General features: G+C 45.1%; 3 protein-coding genes across 5 annotated transcripts; 2 read left to right on the forward strand and 1 right to left on the reverse strand.

The window, feature by feature from the left end:
• Positions 1–1139: 1139 nt before the first annotated feature.
• On the forward strand, positions 1140–5110 carry psma6a (proteasome 20S subunit alpha 6a). Of its 2 annotated transcripts, XM_068338396.1 has the most exons (7): positions 1140–1334; positions 1876–1970; positions 2121–2202; positions 2647–2802; positions 3550–3728; positions 4031–4125; positions 4566–5110. In XM_068338396.1, exons 1-7 carry the CDS (start codon positions 1259–1261, stop codon positions 4621–4623), a joined length of 741 nt encoding a protein of 246 aa, XP_068194497.1. In that variant the 5' UTR covers positions 1140–1258; the 3' UTR covers positions 4624–5110. The 2 variants fall into 2 exon arrangements, with proteins under 2 accessions (XP_068194497.1, XP_068194498.1); XM_068338397.1 differs by lacking the exon at positions 1140–1334 and adding an exon at positions 1398–1760 and having other exon boundaries at positions 1876–2202.
• An 833-nt stretch (positions 5111–5943) lies between these two features.
• Positions 5944–9233, reverse strand: nfkbiab (nuclear factor of kappa light polypeptide gene enhancer in B-cells inhibitor, alpha b). Its single transcript, XM_068338395.1, has 6 exons — positions 8915–9233; positions 7862–7967; positions 7479–7689; positions 6895–6983; positions 6505–6765; positions 5944–6426 (listed from the first exon to the last, which is right to left on the reverse strand). Exons 1-6 carry the CDS (start codon positions 9166–9168, stop codon positions 6391–6393), a joined length of 957 nt encoding a protein of 318 aa, XP_068194496.1. The 5' UTR covers positions 9169–9233; the 3' UTR covers positions 5944–6390.
• A 5294-nt stretch (positions 9234–14527) lies between these two features.
• On the forward strand, positions 14528–17247 carry LOC137610871 (insulinoma-associated protein 2). 2 transcript variants are annotated; one of them, XM_068338760.1, is made up of 2 exons: positions 14591–14805; positions 14877–17247. In XM_068338760.1, exons 1-2 carry the CDS (start codon positions 14699–14701, stop codon positions 16333–16335), a joined length of 1566 nt encoding a protein of 521 aa, XP_068194861.1. In that variant the 5' UTR covers positions 14591–14698; the 3' UTR covers positions 16336–17247. The 2 variants fall into 2 exon arrangements, with proteins under 2 accessions (XP_068194862.1, XP_068194861.1); XM_068338761.1 differs by having other exon boundaries at positions 14528–17247.
• Positions 17248–17328: the final 81 nt, after the last annotated feature.

A 17328-nucleotide genomic window follows, 5' to 3' on the forward strand; every position in this document is an offset into this window, starting at 1 on the left:
CCTGCTCCCATTATGAGAGGGGGTGTTCACTTTCTTGCATATACATACTGTATATTTTTAGCATTAAAGTATTAAAGCAGAGTCAAGGATTAAGACATACAGTATTTCTCTGACAAGAGTTCCAGACTAGAGGCTTCCAGTGAATTCCACTTCAGTTCATGGAAGGAATGCCCCAGAAAACTTGGCTATCTAGTTAGGTACTGTAGATTAGTTAATAAAATGTAACAGGACCAACTTGGGATCCTTCCCACCACCTCAAGATCTAAAGTTATGTTTCTATTCTACATTACAACTGTATGTATTTAAGTTGTCACTGATATTCTGTGTTGAAATTGAAAAATCAAATGTGAATATCCTTGTATGGGAGCAAAAACAATTTTTTTTGCTGCTTTTGAACAGCGTTAGATTTATTGGGGGGGGGGGGTCATCTACCTCTGCTGAGTCACATCCTACCTAATGAACTCAAAATGAATGGGTCCACACTGATTGTCTTGTTTTTGTTGCGCTAAATGCGTCAGACGTGCATTTTATTCCTGCTCAGAAGTTCACAGAAATGTGAATAAAAGAACGAAACGCTGCAGATGACGCTCCAACAGGAAGGAAGACAAGACCACACGAAGTCTGACATCAGAGCAAACTGTTCAGACTCTTGAGATTTGCTGAGTTATTCTGACATGACATGAAATCTGAATCTATGGGGTGTTTATTTACATTTTACAGACTGATCGCATTAGGCCAAATTCTTTTGCCATGTTGGCCCTTATCCATAGCCCCGAAGCCTCATAAGGGCATTGTCATCTTCATCTTCCTCATTGTGGCCGGCACAGAAAATTAAATGTTTCATTCTATTTAAGTTTGTATTAAATATGAATATTAAACTGTTCTATATAGGCGCATAGGGTCTAACATTAACCAAAAAATTAGAATGTTGATTATTTTTTCATGATTTAAAGGAAGAACCTTCTCTTTTTTGATAGATCTCACCCTGCTTTTAAACATTTAGACATAGACACATGAAACTTTTCCTGGCCCTGAATCTGCATTACCCAACAACAACAAAAACAACAACAACAACAACAACAACCTCGTCAGTGGTGAAACCCTGAACTATAACGCCGGGAACATGAACCGGATGTGAAAGCTTTTATTTTGAAAGTCCACTTCCGACATTGACGATCCGTCTCAGTTTCTGTTCACTTTAGTTTCACTTTAGTTTCTACTTCTTTTAAACTCGTGTTTGCGTCTATTTGTTGACGGTATGTCCCGGGGCTCCAGCGCAGGCTTTGACCGGCACATCACCATCTTCTCCCCGGAGGGAAGACTCTACCAAGTCGGTAGGAAGTGGAAGAAATATCCAACCCGCTCAGTCATCGCTGTCATCGCAGGCTAACATGCTAACATGCTAACATCAGCCGCTCGCTTCAGGTGTTCAGGCTAAACCACCGAGAGTGGAGTCATTTACTTCAGTCCTGTCGTACGTTTGTAATTGATTAATTAAACGTCCGTTAGGTTTACTAGCAAATTAGATGTTTGTTAAAGCAAAACAAACATTTCCTTGTGATTTTAGTCAGTGACTGAACGTTTTGGTTAGAAAACCAGCCACATTTAAGATGACAGTCGTTTCCCTCACAGATGATGAAGTGGTGCTTCTTCCTGGTATCTGCTTGGATCCATCTTAACCTCTGAACTTCTGTGACCTTGTTGGGTGTTTTTATGTAGATGCTTATTTGAATCATTTAGAAACTGTCAGACACACCTTGGTAATGATTTTTTTTTATATCATTTTAAACATGTTTTGTTCATAGAAACTTATTAGATGCATTAAGCTGCAAACCAGTGATTTAATTCCGTGATTGTTTTCCATCGTGTCTTTAGAGTATGCCTTCAAAGCCATCAACCAGGGAGGACTGACCTCTGTGGGGGTCAGAGGGAAGGACTGTGTTGTGGTCGTCACTCAAAAGAAAGTCCCAGTCCGTACACACCACACACTCTGACACACAAAAGTTTGTGCGTCTGTTTCAGCACAAAGCATGTCTTCAGACGTTACAGCTGTCGTTACGTCTGGTGAGTCACTGACGAAGTTTATGAGACGTTTGTCTTTGTTCTATTTCTTTTCTCAGGACAAACTCTTAGATGCCTCAACAGTTACACATTTGTTCAGAATTACAGAGAACATCGGCTGTGTTACGAGCGGCATGACTGGTAAGTTATTTGTTACGGTGGAAACACAAACCTGTGAGCCATTGGGTGGTTGGTTGTTGTCCTTCTGTCATGTTATGAATGTCCTTAGAGATAGAAGTCAGCAAAATAAAATGACAACAAAACAGTTATTGTGAGAACACAAAGTATAAAATGAAAGTAACTATTAGAGGAAAGATAGCATAAAAACATCTTTGACCCAATTGGTGTGTAAGATGGAGCTAAAATAATGATAAAAATACAGCAATAAATACTCATGCAGGTAAAAATAACATGCATATGATGAAAGAAGTGCGGGCATGCAACGCAAGCTTCAATTTTATCTAAAGTATTTGGTAAATCCATCGGTCATGTAGGGAATTTTGAGTTAGTTGAGAGCAAATGAAATGAAGCAACTGTTTATGAGTTTTCTTTTTCAAACTGATTTTCCTCCCCCCCTCCCTCCAGCTGACAGCAGGTCTCAGGTGCAGCGGGCGCGGTATGAAGCCGCTAACTGGATGTATAAGTACGGCTATGAGATCCCTGTGGATGTGTTGTGCAGACGCATGTCGGACATCTCACAGGTCTACACTCAGAATGCAGAGATGAGGCCCCTAGGCTGTTGTGAGTAATCCTGAAAGGGACAGTAAAGTTAATTTTAAGTAACATACTGTATGTTATTCATCATTATGAAAAATAGAAGAACATTTTTTATTATGTGTGTAGCATCATCGGTTTGGTCAAAAAAGCTTAAAATCTGAGCCGCAGCAGCTTAATAACAACTAGAGTTGTTATTAATTCCACACAGTCCAATAATAATAAATGGCGGTTAGCTCAATGCTAACATGATATGGACAATCCCACTGACGGGCTAGCGCGTTAGTATTTTTAGCGCGATACCTCCCAGAAGGTATTCTAAAGAACGACAGGTTCTTGTCTTCGCGTGTTTTTGCTGTTCTGTTGACACAACCGTTCACCACGCAGGTAACCATGATACTTTTGGTGTTAATCACATCTAGAATTGCATTATTTCTTATGGTTGCTAAGCTATGTTTGGCCCCAGTGACGTATGACGCCCACGTGACCACTGAATGCGGAAGCTGCTGCGGCGCAGATTTTAAGCTTTTTTGACCAAACGGATGATGCTACACACATAAAATGTATTTTTTTCTTCTATTTTTCATAATGATGAATAACACGTGTCCCTTAAAATTAACTTGACTGTCCCTTTAATAGTGATCATTCACTTCTAAAAATAAAAATAATCAATCAAATGTTTCTCTTCGACCATCTACCTACAGCTCCAATTCACAAATTAAAATCTAAACTTATACCGGCTCTGATTTCCTGTTCCTTGCATCCTTCCTCCAGGTATGATGCTGGTTGGAATGGATGCAGAGTTGGGTCCTCAGCTCTATAAGTGTGATCCTGCTGGATACTGCTGTGGGTTTAAGGCCACGGCAGCTGGAGTGAAGCAGACTGAAGCCACCAGCTTCCTGGAGAAGAAAGTTAAGAAGAAACTGGAGTGGACGTACGATCAGACTGTTGAGGTGAGGAAACATCCTGTTTCTCACACAACTCTGGTACGTCTGGGAATTGGAGGGAGAATTTCTGTGGAAGGAAAACTCGGAGTTGTTTGGATGTTTGAAAATGTCAGGGACTTTTTTCCACAATTCTCTTAGTACTAAATTCATTTAGTTGTTTTGGGATGACAGCGCTACCCACTGCGCCACACTGCCACCCGCATCATGTTCAGTCCTTCTACATTTCTGACATTTTGCTTCTTCCTGTGAAGAAGATGTGAGGTTTGCTCTCCCGTCACGCTTCCCACCAAAACCTTTTCTCCAAACAGACGGCGATCTCGTGTCTGTCAGCTGTCCTGTCCATTGATTTCAAACCCTCAGAGCTGGAGGTGGGGGTCGTTACAAAGCAGGAATCAAGATTCAAGTGAGTACTTTTCTGATATAAAATAAGAAGGTTTAGAAGACCTCTGTCTACAGGTAACAACCTTCCCTAGCCACTTCTTTAAATGGGTTTACAGAATAAAAGAACCAATCTGTCGCTAAAGCCGGACAAACATCATGGGTGAAATATTGATTTTGCTTTTTAAGTCTTAGAATGATTTGAAGGGCTTAAATACATAAATTTTATCAAGGATTTGTTTACATTTCTAGTCACAGTGACAGGTTTTCATGTCAGTTTGCTCTCATTCAGGGTTTAGTTTAGTAGCAGTGGTGTCATCAAACACAAATGTTTGAGATAAAAATCGACCAGAACAGATGTTTTTGGTGATGGAAATTCCTTATAAAGATTTCATGTCTGAATGTGTTCTGTATCTACTGTGTTTGTGTCTGACTGATTAAATCTAGTACAATTTTGTTTTCCAGAATCCTGTCGGAGACCGAGATCGACGCTCACCTGGTGGCTTTGTCTGAGAGAGAGTGAGGAAAGTTAGCCGACCAGTTTGTCCAGGTTATCTTCTCTTTAAATTACACTCGCCACACGAATCCTGCTGGTCATTAAAGTCTCGTCTGGAGGGGAAGTTAACGAGTTTGTGGCGCGACGACAGCACAATTGAGACAAAACCAATGAAAAACTGAACAGTAAATTATCACACGGTGCATACTGGTGTTTCCTGGGACTGGAAAACCCACAACTGACATGTCCTGGGTTGCCGATGTGAGGACAGGGTGTGAAACACAACGACAGCAGATCCTCTACGTACCTCTGACTCATCTTAACTCAGGGCTGCTTCAGCACGTCTCCCTTGTTTCACACGTCTGCTTCATGTCTGTCACTTCCAGGATGTTTGACGCTCTGACGTTCTTTGTTAAAACTCATTTATGTCTGCAGATGTCGAGTCTGATTATCTCCTCCTCCTCCGCTCTACTGTCAGCGTTACACTTCTATTAAACACCATGTTTTTACTCATTGCCTGTTTGTGTATCGATGCTGTTGCCTACATTTACAGTTCAAAATAAGTTGTTTATAATACTGGGCTGTGGATTACACTTGGAAGTCTGCAAGGTCTCTACACACTAAGGTTTGTCTGTAATTTATATTTAATTAATAATGAGCAATATTTCACATTTCCACCCAAAGGTTCACTGGAAAAAGTAGAAATGTAGTCTTGGCATTAATGAAAATATTAGTGTTTTGTACAATCAGTTATATTTACAGCTATTATTTTGAACATGTGTGATTGTATTTATCTTTTACAATTTGAAGGTCAATTTATAGTGATCAATTCACTTCTGTTGTATATTTTTGGTGGTTGGAGGAACACACACACCGTGCAGAACGGCTCCAGGCGGAATCGAACTAATGACCTTGTCAGCGTGAGGCGACACCAGGCTGCCCGATTTGGGATTTACGCAAGTTTAGTTCCAGAAACACTTCCTCACCTCTGAAATACTCCGTTGGACGGAGATTCCCTCATTAGAGGAAGGAGGTTTCAAACAGCTGAGCGTTCTGTTCCCGGGAATTTCCTGTTCCTTCCTGAACCTCCACCCTCTCCAACACTTCCTGACGGGACTGAGCGCTCAGCCTGAACACACGCATTTCCTCCTGCCTCTTATCAGACTGGAGGGGGAACTCGGTTTTGTCACCAGTTCCTCCTTCAGTGGAAATGAGGTCTCAGCACTTCTCTGTATGAAAAACAAAGAGCAGCTGCTCGGAACCAATCAGGACAAATTGTATTATTGCGATTGCGTGTTTTCCATTCACGCCACCCAAACCAGTTTCCACAAATGCTCACGCAGGATGTTCTCTGTTAAATATGAGTGTTTTAATTTAACTGGAGTGTGCTGGACTGTTTGCTGCCTCACATATACAACCTGCTCAACTGTACACATTCACAGCTTCCATAAAAAATACATCTTTGTATGCACAGGATTTACAATATACAACAGAGCTGCTGCAGGTACATTGGTGGTTTGACATCCACCAAAAAAAAGAAGAAAAAAATCCTCCCGTCATCCCGTGAGGATGGGTCGTGTGTGCTCATCTCAGGGGGTGTTGCTCTCCCTCCTCAGCCTGGAGGAGACTGGTTTATTCGGCCATCAGTCTGTTCGATCCTCCTTCAGGCTCGCACCGTTTCATCCGCACTAAACGGCTCGTGCGACCTCATCGGCAGACGTGCCGAGCCGTTTTCTCTTCTTTACCGTCACCTCGCAGCCTCTGGAACGTCTCCTCTCCGTCGCTCGTCCGCCGCTAATGTCCGTTCCACTGGATGTCGTCGTAGCCCACCTGCAAACACGCAGGAGAAGGCGGTCACTTGCCAATCGCAAAAACCACCCGCGCGACGAAAGCTCCGCCCAAATGTACCTCGTCGTCAGACACTTCGTCCTCCTCTTCCTCGCTGTCATCTGACTCGCTGTCGGGCAGCTCCCTCAGGTCGGGTTTGGTCAGTGGGTACAGTTCTTTCCTGATGTCGTTGTCCTGGCGACCGTAGGTGAGATGGTAGGGTGTGTGGCCCCCGGAGGTCAGCAGGTTGGGGTCAGCTCCTTTCTTCAGCAGGAGTTGGACCAGCGACAGATTCTGCTGGTCCACAGCCAGGTGCAGCGCGGCGCGACCATTACGCTGCTCCTGTAGGTGAGAATACAATCAACAGGGTCTCAAAACGACTGTCATCCGATTTTATTTAGGAATTTGATTCTACTGCTGTTCTATTGATTTTATGCTAAGGAATGTATCTTAATTTTGTGTTTTAGTTACCTTTGCATTAATTCCAGCTCCTAGATCCACCATGTTCTCCACCAGCGAGAGGAAACCCTGCACAGAGGCCAGGTGGAGGCAGTTCTGACCTACACAAAAACACCAGGGAGACTTGAACCTTCTATTTACACCTGAAGTGAACTGAAACTCCCCACCTTCCTGTGTGGAATCTAGGCTCTGGAATTCACCTTGGTTTGTTAAATGTTATTTTTCTCCTAACCAGAGGGTTCAGGGTTAATCAATAACAGAAGTTACTCTTCCATCACCCATCCCTCTTTCTTTAAAACAGAGGTTAAGGCCATCAGCAGACTGACCAGTGTCAGTCAACTCAAAATCACACTCACAGCCATTTTACTGTTATTTACAGAGCTGATCATGAAAACACATTCAAATGTGATTCTGGTTTTCTAAACACCAACCCTTGACATATTTCTATTTATTTCCACTAAACATACAACAAGTTTATCTTTTGACAATTCATTAGAGATGTTTTGAAAAATTTGAAAAAGTTTGAAAGTTTGAAAAACTTCCACTGGCAAAAAGAAGAAGATAAATCATTTTTAAGAGGCTCCTCTCCTTCATACCTTGATAGTTGCAGGCAGCCATCGACGTATGCAGATGACCTGGCTGACAGTTCTGTGTGATGACGCTGAAGCACAGCATATTACCATGGCGGCAGGTTATGTGCAGAGGTGTGTCGCCGCTGTCGTCCACCAGAGTGGGGTCACAGCCGGCCAGCAAGAGGCGCTGACACACGTCTGCCTGGTTTGTTATCACGGCTAAGTGCAGAGGAGTCTACGATGGGAAAAGAGAAGTGGGTCGAGTCAGCACGTGTTTTCACGAGGTGTAATGTGATTACACACACACAATCTACAATGGTTGTTTAACTCCAGTTGCGTTTCGACGCAGTGTTGATTAGAGTGTTGTGAAGACGAACACAGGTAGGTGGGGAGGAGTGTTCACACACCTGTCTCTGGTCATTTTGTGCATTAAGGAAGTCGGTGTTCCTGGACAGGTCTATCATCGTCCTGATGTAATCCTTGGCCTCGTGGATGATGGCCAGATGGAGCATCCTGCAGAGACAGAGGTCATCTGTTAGAATACACAATCTACAGGAGATGAGGGACAGTTCCCACAGGAAAAGCAGCCCCCCCCCCCAGTAAAAACCAGATCCTGACAGGCAGGAAGAACAGAAAACAGAACACGTGTATAGTTTGGGAAATCAGGTGAAGGATAATCTATATTGAAAAATTCCACCCTGAACATGCAGAACACTATGTCTGATTGGAATCTTCTGAATACCACAACACTGATCCCTCTACTGTACTATAGAATAAATCATGCAATTTCTATGCAGTCTGATGTTGAAAAATGGTTACTGAACCCTGTTGAGGCAAATCAAGCACATTAAATTCAGTAAAAATAAGTCGCTCCTATTATTGCGTTTGAAATTAAAATTTCCCATGAAAATAAGTTTGAACTATATTTAAAAAAAATAAAAATAAATCTCCACAATGACGCCTCATGTTCTTCCCCTGGTTTGACCACCGCCGCAGGAACCCGTTGCTAAGGAGACGTCTGATCCTCCACACGCGCGTTTCTGTGATTTAAACGATTTTCTCCGTTTCCTTCTTGGGCCTCGCGGGAGCGCGCGCGGGTCGGATTCCTTGGCCGCGCGCCTGGGACTTTCCCAGCCTGACCCGCAGCTCCCGTCCCGATAGAGGCCTTTTGTTTACCTCCAGCCCCGCGTCCGACCGCAGCCAGACCCCCTTAGTGACACCGGACGGTCGCCAAACGTGATATAAACACCGCAGAAGGTTTATAACGTCTTTAGTTTTAACATTAATCCAGTCAGGCGCGAGCCTGTGAGCTGTAATAACAAGCTAGCAGAAGAAAAAAAACAGGAAAGGGATCGAGTTACGGCCAGAGTCGGGCCTGACTTCTTCAAGCTAGTCCTCAAGCTGATAAATATACAGCCCCCCAATCGGTGTGGAGCATCTCCCCCCTCGGGGTTACGTACGTGTCTCCGTCTTCCGTGACTTGTGTTTTCCATTCGTGCAGCTCCGCGGCTCCAGCGGGAGCCTGTTTGTGCGGCGGCGGCTCACATTCCACCTGGAGCCGCCGGATCTCGGCCGCCACAGCCTGGTACTCCTCCTCCTTCAGCGAGTCCAGGCCGCTGTCCAGCCTCTCCTCGGTCGTCTGAAGCGGCTTCCCCTCTTTAGACTCCCGGCTGTAATCCATTTGGTTCGACATGCTGGTCCGGTGGAGGTCCATGACGGTGTTGCTGGCCGTAACGCGTTCGGTTCTCGTTTTGCGCAGCTCTGCTGCGGGCTGTGAAGCTGCCTGAGTGGAGGCTGCTGGGGGCGGAGCTATGCGCTGGTGGAGGGCGGGGCGAAGCTAACGACTGGTGGAGGCGGGGCGGGGCGGAGCTAACTACTAGGTGGGGGATTTCCAGAAAACTGTCACTTAGAATAACACAGAGCGCAGATCTCTGGCTCCAGGAGGGGGTTTCTAGCGGGGAACAGAAATACACTCGGCCCGACAGCACAGCGACAATCCAGCTGGACTTCACCTCCATGTTCTGTTCAGTACAGGACTTTTTTAAATGTGTATTTTTCTCCCTCAGTGCGGACTGAAGGAGATCAGACACATCACTGCTGCAACAACTCAAATGCTGATTCTGCAAAATTAATTTTGCGTGATAAAGCTGCTTCTACTTTGCAAACACAAAGGTTTTCCTGACAGTTTACCGTCATCTATTGTGACCACAGTGAATGATGTTGCTTTTACACTCGATTAAACATCCACCTACTCCATCATAAGAACAAATCAAATTACACATTAATATTTTTTGTGGTTGAGATGGAAGGACTCCAAGTTTTTGCTCCACCAGTGTGTGACCTCTCCCTTCAAAAACAAACATCAGTTCAACGTGATGTTCTGGAGCGCCGGGGGAAACTCCAGGTGAAACTCCAGGTGACTTTTATCTGTCATTGTTCAGATCGACCTGTTGGACGGCTTCGCTTTCAGCAGAATGTCACCATGGATTTTTAAATGTACTTTTTCTTTTTGAACAATTTTAAAGTTGCTTTTCAGGTTATGTTTCCTTCATCAACAATCTAGACAACACAGCATCTATTTAAACTTTAGATTGTCGGGAAACTTGTGTAATAAAACCAGCAAACAAATGTGTGAGGCTTCTCACACAGATGTAAGTCACCACACTTCAATAAACAATGGATGACCTGGTTTTTTTTAAATGGAACCAGAGTTTTTTAAAGTGTCTCCCAGTAGATTATTTTGGGATTTTCCAGAATTTACCAGCCATTAACATTGACCCAGGTTACCCATTAAAGGTCGTAGAGTGGATTAACGGGAAAACACAGGAAATGGAAGCTGAGACGGTGTTTTTGAGCCTCTGAAGTGTTCTGCGTCTTTTCACCTGAATAACACATGATGATGGTTTTTAATGCTTCTATAAAAGTAAAAATATAAGTGAGATAATTTAACGCTGTGTTGTTGTCGGAGTCTGAAGTGTTCCACATTATAATGAGTGAGTGAGACACTGACACACTGATCACACTAGTGAACGCAGCAGAAAGGTGAATAACCAGCCTAATCGTACTGACTTCACATCCAGATAGTATGGGTGATGCTACTTGGTGCTAATTATGTGAAATAATAAAGTATTTATATTGCCTATATGACTTTTGGACAGAGATATTTGACTGAAATTAACTTCCAGTGTAAAAATTGTGCTAACTGTAAATAAAATATCATAAATATCGTGGTTTATTACTGAACAAGTGCAAACCTTGACTGTATGAGCTGAAGAAACTTGTGTGTGTGTGTGTGTGTGTGTGTGTGTGTGTGTGTGTGTGTGTGCGTGCGTGCGTGCATGTGTGTGTGTGTGTGTGCGTATGTACAGTATCACCTTATGTTTACATGCATGTAAGTGGAAATCCCTGAATACACTCAGCATGACCGGGCAGGTCCAGCAAAGAGTGACTCATCATGAACGAAACAGTGATTCACACACAATAAAATGCATCAACTGAAAAGTTCAGAGTCTTCTGTCTTCACTTTCACTTTTTATTCTATTTTATACCGTTTATATTTTAGTTTAGTATATGTCCTGTTAGTGCTGTGTTGGTGTAGTGTTTGTCTTGTGGTGTCAGTGTTTCTTTTTCTCCTGGTGTTTATCCATTATTTATTCATTATGTAATGCCTGAGCAGTGGATATGTGCAATTTCCTCTGGGATTAATAAAAAAGTTTTCTTCAACCTACAATGACCCTCGATGGACATGGAAAATACTGTACTTTAAGAATATTGATTACTGTATTTGTTTACTCTGAGGCCACTCAACAGGCTGTAGTGAATAGATGTACACAGAGTACATCCTGACAGCCACCTAGAACTCACACTATCCAACACTACGTTACCATGACGACATTGATCTCATATCTACTCAGTTTAGCCCTGAACAAAGTTTTAGTGCTTCACAAACTTGATACAATAATTTAACTTAAAAAAATTAAAATATAAAATCATTCAAAAAACACAGGTTTTTAGATGTTTATGTGCCATGTACCCTCTCCTCAAGCCAGACTCCCCGTGGAGGTGGAGGTTTGTCACGGGTGATCACCACAATTAGAGGTCCTGTTTGTTTGACTCTCTGATCAAGGCTTGATGCTGAAACACATTGGAACTCTGTATTTTAATGTCTATTATGACCTTGCCACATCAATTAAGTAATTTTATTAGTTTTACAACAGCTCAGTCCAAGTAAGAAATATTGGAACGTTTCCTGCTTTAACAGTTGTAGTAACGCCGGACAGCCACTAGATGGCAGCAGATACTCGTCCCTGTCCTGACGTCCCTCCTGTCAGCGGTGTGCCGCCCGTCTGGTTACCCACGCTGCAGATGTGTGGGGGGTAATCTCTCAGTAGAAGTTCTGGTCTTAGTAGAAATGCAGAAATGGTGGTGTAAGCAGTTATATTTATGTTTATTTGTGTAGCCCTGACAAAATCAATTACAACATGAAACACAATCACAAAGTTAAAAAATGTACAAGACCTGCGAATATAAAATTCCTTCGTGGGGAATAAAGGAAGAATGAAAATTAAAATCAAGAATGAGTCAAACAAATAATACAAATAAACAATTAAATAGTAATAGAGAAGGGTGAATTGAATGGAGTCGCATAATTAATAGACATAAATTACAGAGAAGCGTCATCTCGTAACGGCAGTCCTGTGTGTTTGTGTCAGTGGGGGGGGAGGGGGGCAAAGGGAAAAGATTTATGTTCACATCAGACCCAGGTTCTCCAATGTGAAGTATATTCCTGAGTTTTTGTCCCCAGTTTTGCCTGCAGTTCATTCTCATGTCTACCAGAACTCTAACTAAACGTTAACGTTGATTCTTTGTGAAGATTTCATTTAAATTGTGATTATTCAGGTGTCAGAAGGTCTTATGTCAGTACAAGCATGGGGTTTTATGAAGTGTACATGACTTGAATGACACACAGGTTCAGATGAAGAAGACCATAGTCAGGGTCTATGCAGTGGGTCCATCAATGAGACCCTCCGTCAACATTTAGTTGAAGTCTGTTGAGGTACAGAATGTTCAGAAGACAGAGGGATTATGGGAAGAGAGGCATTTTGATTTTATTGAGTTTCTGTTGCTTCTTTCCAAACATTCCCCGAGCAGAGCAAAGAGTTTGGATGAGAAAGCCAAGAGAAAGTTTATGATGAGGAATTATATCACTGTCATTTTACAAACTTATATGACAATACAGTATAATATCAGAATATTAAAAAAAAGAGCAATTGACTAAACGTTAAAAAAACATTAAATAATTAAAAATTAAATAAAAACAATTTTTTAAATAAAAAAATAAAATAATCTTTTAAAAGAAATTGAAAATTAAAAAAAAACCTGTTTTCAGGGTTCTTGTGGAAACCCAACACCTGAAGGATGAGCAGCTCCATCGTGAATGGATGTTGGACGCCCCTGCAGCGAATGTGACGCCTGAGTCAGCAGAATCCTGGAATCTTAATGTCAAACAATTCATTTAATTATTGAACTTATTTTATTAATGATAAACCAGTACATTCCTTAATTCATTCATCTTCAGCTGCTTATCCAACGTTACAGATCATGGATTTTGCTGGAGCTTACAGCCGGCTATGGATGAGAGGTGGGGTAAACCCTGGATGAGACGCCAGCTCATTGCATCACCATAACCCATACAGCACTGTTTAGTTTAATCTGCTGTCAAACCTGTTTTATATCTTTATCTAACCAGAAAGGAAGTTCTAGCACTGTCTGAGTTAAGACATGAACACAGACAGACAGACAGACAGACAGACAGACAGACAGACAGACAGACAGACAGACAGACAGACAGACGGGTCAGATGTATAACTACAGCCTTTAAAGAACTTGAGACTGAGAAGCACAGATCAATAGTCATTTTCAGCAGTCTGGAGGATTATCCACCTCACTGCCCACTGATGCAGTGCAAACCAAACACACACACACACACACACACACACACACACACACACACACACACACACATGTGGATCCATATTTTCACAGACCATCCACTGTTCTTAAACCATCCTGTCTGTCTTGAGGCTCCATAATCGTCCCCTGGTGTTACAGCTGTCTCTCCCATCACACTTTACGTCTGGATTATTCTGAAGGAAATATTATTATACAGCTATAAATTCACGTCATAAGCATTAACATGCTTATGACGTGATAATAAGCATAAAACACGACAGTGTCATCAAATTCTAAAAGAGTTATGTGAAATAAATCATCTGTTGCTTTAAATTTGCAAAAACAAAAAGCTAAATTATGAGATAATTAAAAATATCAGGTTTTTAAAAAAAAATTCTGTCAGGATTTTAAATTTTTTTCGAGGCCTGATTTTTATTATTCTATCATTCTTTTTTCTTTAGTGGCAGAAAAAAAGTGGAAGTTCCATTCGGGTTGAGAGGAGGCCTGTTGGTCGTGACAGAAACACCCCCACTAAAGCTTTCTGAGGCTCATCGGACCCCCCCCCCCAGCTCTATTCCCCAGGCGGCCCTCGTAAAGCCAGCAGCTCGACCCCCGGGCTCGTTCTCACGCTCATCTGCCTTGATTGATTTCCAGGGACGGCTGCCGGCCGTGGCCCCCGGCCCACCGGCAGGGCTGCAGAGTCAGGCCCAGGTGGAGGGGCCGGGGGGGGGGGGGCATCTCCATCCGATCTCTTATCAGCCAGAGCAGCTTCTAGTGGGAGGATCGCCCCCCCAACACACACACATACACACACATGATCAGCATCTCTTCACTCTTTCAATACCTCTCTCTTCTGCTGAGGAGATAACACACACACACACACACACACACACACACACACACACACACACACACACACACACACACACACACACACACACACACACACACACACACACTAATTTACGCAGGGGCTGCACATCTTTGAAGCGGGCGATCTGGTAAAAGAGAGACACAGGTGACTAGAAACCACCCCCCACCCTCTCCCTCTCCCCCCCCCATCTCTCTCCTCAGCTCCACTTGAAAGTGCGCTCCCGACAGGAGTTGCGGTTCTTCCGCGGCGGGTCAACGCGCCCTCTTCACCGCCATGCCTCGCGGATTCCTGGTGAAGAGAACCCGGCGGTGTCCGGCGTCCTACCGGTCCCGGAACAACCCGGGAGCGCCCGCGGGTGACGGGACCGACACGGGGGGGTCCGAGGTGCTGAAACGAGTGAGAGAGAGTGAGGTGCCCGATGGGTTGGAGCTGCCCGCCTTCGGTGCGCCCTGGATCCCGCACGTGGAGTCGGCGCTGGAGGCTGAAGCGGACCGGAGCGCGCAGCTCCCGGAGACCGAGGAGCAGGTGAGCGAGACGGACGTTCTGACCCCCGATGGTAATTTCTCCTTCTTCTCACCTCCTCCTCCACCCCCAAGCGACGTGACGCTCTCGGAGTCCCGCAGCCCCGTCCAGCCGGTGGGCACCAGACTTCCGGAGCGGCACGTGGAAGCGGGGCGGCCGCCGTTATTCCCCACGCTGACGGACTTACCGGAGCTTCCGTTCCTCGTCAACTCCTCGGTATCCGCGTCCATCGAGAGGCTCTTCGCCCCCGGCAACCGCCACGGACACAGCGACAACATGGGGAGCGCCCGGGTGTTCACCCCGCTGACACTCATGAACCAGGAGCCCCATCCCGCAGCGAGAAAACCCCCGCTCCTCGAACCCGATCACCGGCAGACCGGCAGCGGCAGACACGGCAAACCGCCGACGGGCCACCCGAAGAAAACCAAAGTCATCCGGAAGGTGAACCTGGAGGACGAGTTCACGACCTCCCCGGTTCTGGGTCTGCGGATCAAGAAGGAGAGTCCGGAGCATCGGAGGCAGCGGGAGCGGTCATCGGCCCCCGGGAGCCAGCCGCTGGGGGAGTTCATCTGCCAGCTGTGTAAGGAGGAGTACCCCGACCCCTTCTCCCTGGCGCAGCACAAGTGTTCCCGCATCGTGCGCGTGGAGTACCGCTGTCCCGAGTGCGACAAAGTCTTCAGCTGTCCCGCAAACCTGGCTTCTCATCGCCGCTGGCACAAACCGCGTCCGCTCAACCCGCAGGTGGGGGAGGCGTCCACGCCGCGGAAAGAGGCGCACGGGCCGGCGGAGACGGACGGGAAGGAGAACGAGCTGCGGCGCGTCAATCAGCACCGCGACGCGCCGGACAGCTCCCGCGCGAGGCGCGAGCCCTCCATGCTGCTGCTGCCACCGCGCGCGCAGGACGGCCCGGACGGCCTCGCGCCGCCGCGCTACGACGCGTCGCGTCACTTCGGTCACCGCGCGGACAGCCGCGCGGAGCTGCAGAGAGCGGCGGACAGCCCCCCCGCTGGCCTCCTGCTGCTGGAGCCGGAGGAGCGCGCCGACCCGCCGCCGCTTCCGCTGCCGTTCGTCCAGTCGTTACCGGCGGAGGAGCAGGCGTTCGACTGCCGCTACTGCGGGAAGAAGTTCCGGCGACACGCGTACCTGAAGAAACATCTTGCCGCGCACGAGTTGCCCGCGCGTGCGTCCCCGCCGCCAGCGTACAACCCGGCGCGCGAGGCCGGCGGCGGGAACACGAGCCACGTGTTCCTGTGTCACCTGTGCGGCGCGCGCTTCCCAGCGGCGGACATCCGGGACAAACACCGCCTGTGGCACGCGATGCGCGACGAGCTGCTGGCTGGCGCGCTGGGTGGAGGACTCAGACCGGAAGTGTTCCACGCGCAGGGAGACGAGAGCGAGCAGCAGCAGGTGTTCACGTGCAAACTCTGTCCGGCCTCGTTCTTCAGCTCACCGGGGCTCGAGCGGCACGTCAGCAGGAGTCACGGCGCCGAGACCCGGCAGGTGATGCTGCTGCAGATGACCGTCCGGCCGTAGGGCCGCCGGCTGCCCCCACCAGCAGCGGTCGTTGGTATCAGCTTCGATTTTAATGTAAATCCAACACTTTATTTACTTATTTATGTTTTTCAAGTTTTTCTTTTAAACTTTTTTTTTTTTTTTTGAGGGCAAGTATCTGGAAATATAAATGGTGCTGGAACTTAAACGAACCACATCACCTGTTCAGGATACGGACATCATGTCAGTCTCTCTATATTATATATAAATCAATAAACTTAAGAGAGGTCCAGTTTTCAAAGATACTTCTTTTAATGAAATTATTGAGTATTAATATTTATTTTATTTTTTAGTGTCAGGGCTCAAGTAGAAGTTGGACAGCGTTGACTTCTTCTGTCACAGAGAATTTTCCTCTTCTCATAATCCACCCAGCAGCCTGCCCCAGATCCCACATTAAAACAAAGTTATATTAAATAATTAAAGATCAAACTCAAGTTTGACTGATTTTAATCAGTTAGATGAATAATTCTTACATAAAGGCGACAGAAAAGCAGTTTTCTTTATATGTGGCATGCATTGAAATTCATGGTCTCAACACTTCTTGTGGTAATCAGATGAGACTACCGAGGAGTGTGTGTTACATTACACACACACACACACACTACATACTGGTACAATATGTAGAGACCCGTGATTACGTTTAGCAAGAAAACTGGAGCCAGAATTAATGTCGCAGCTTGATTTTAAAGATAATTTTATGTAAGCTAAATAAAAAAAATTCAAATAAAAGGACATTAATAAAATAGACCATAATATGCCTTTTATAGTCAACATGCCAATAAATGTCTGCTATCAAATATTTTCATACAGAAAAGGAACATTTAATGTCAGTACTGCCGGTAAAGTCATGTCTTGATTGTAAATGACTGTTGAAATATTTGCTAAATGCCTCGATGATGATTAACGTACCCGTGGTTTTATGAAGCCTGTACAGTAATATTTTGATATGTTTGAATGTGAAATTATTCTAAATTG

This window comes from Antennarius striatus, chromosome 17 (assembly GCF_040054535.1).
Source record: "Antennarius striatus isolate MH-2024 chromosome 17, ASM4005453v1, whole genome shotgun sequence".
Taxonomy (NCBI): domain Eukaryota; kingdom Metazoa; phylum Chordata; class Actinopteri; order Lophiiformes; family Antennariidae; genus Antennarius; species Antennarius striatus.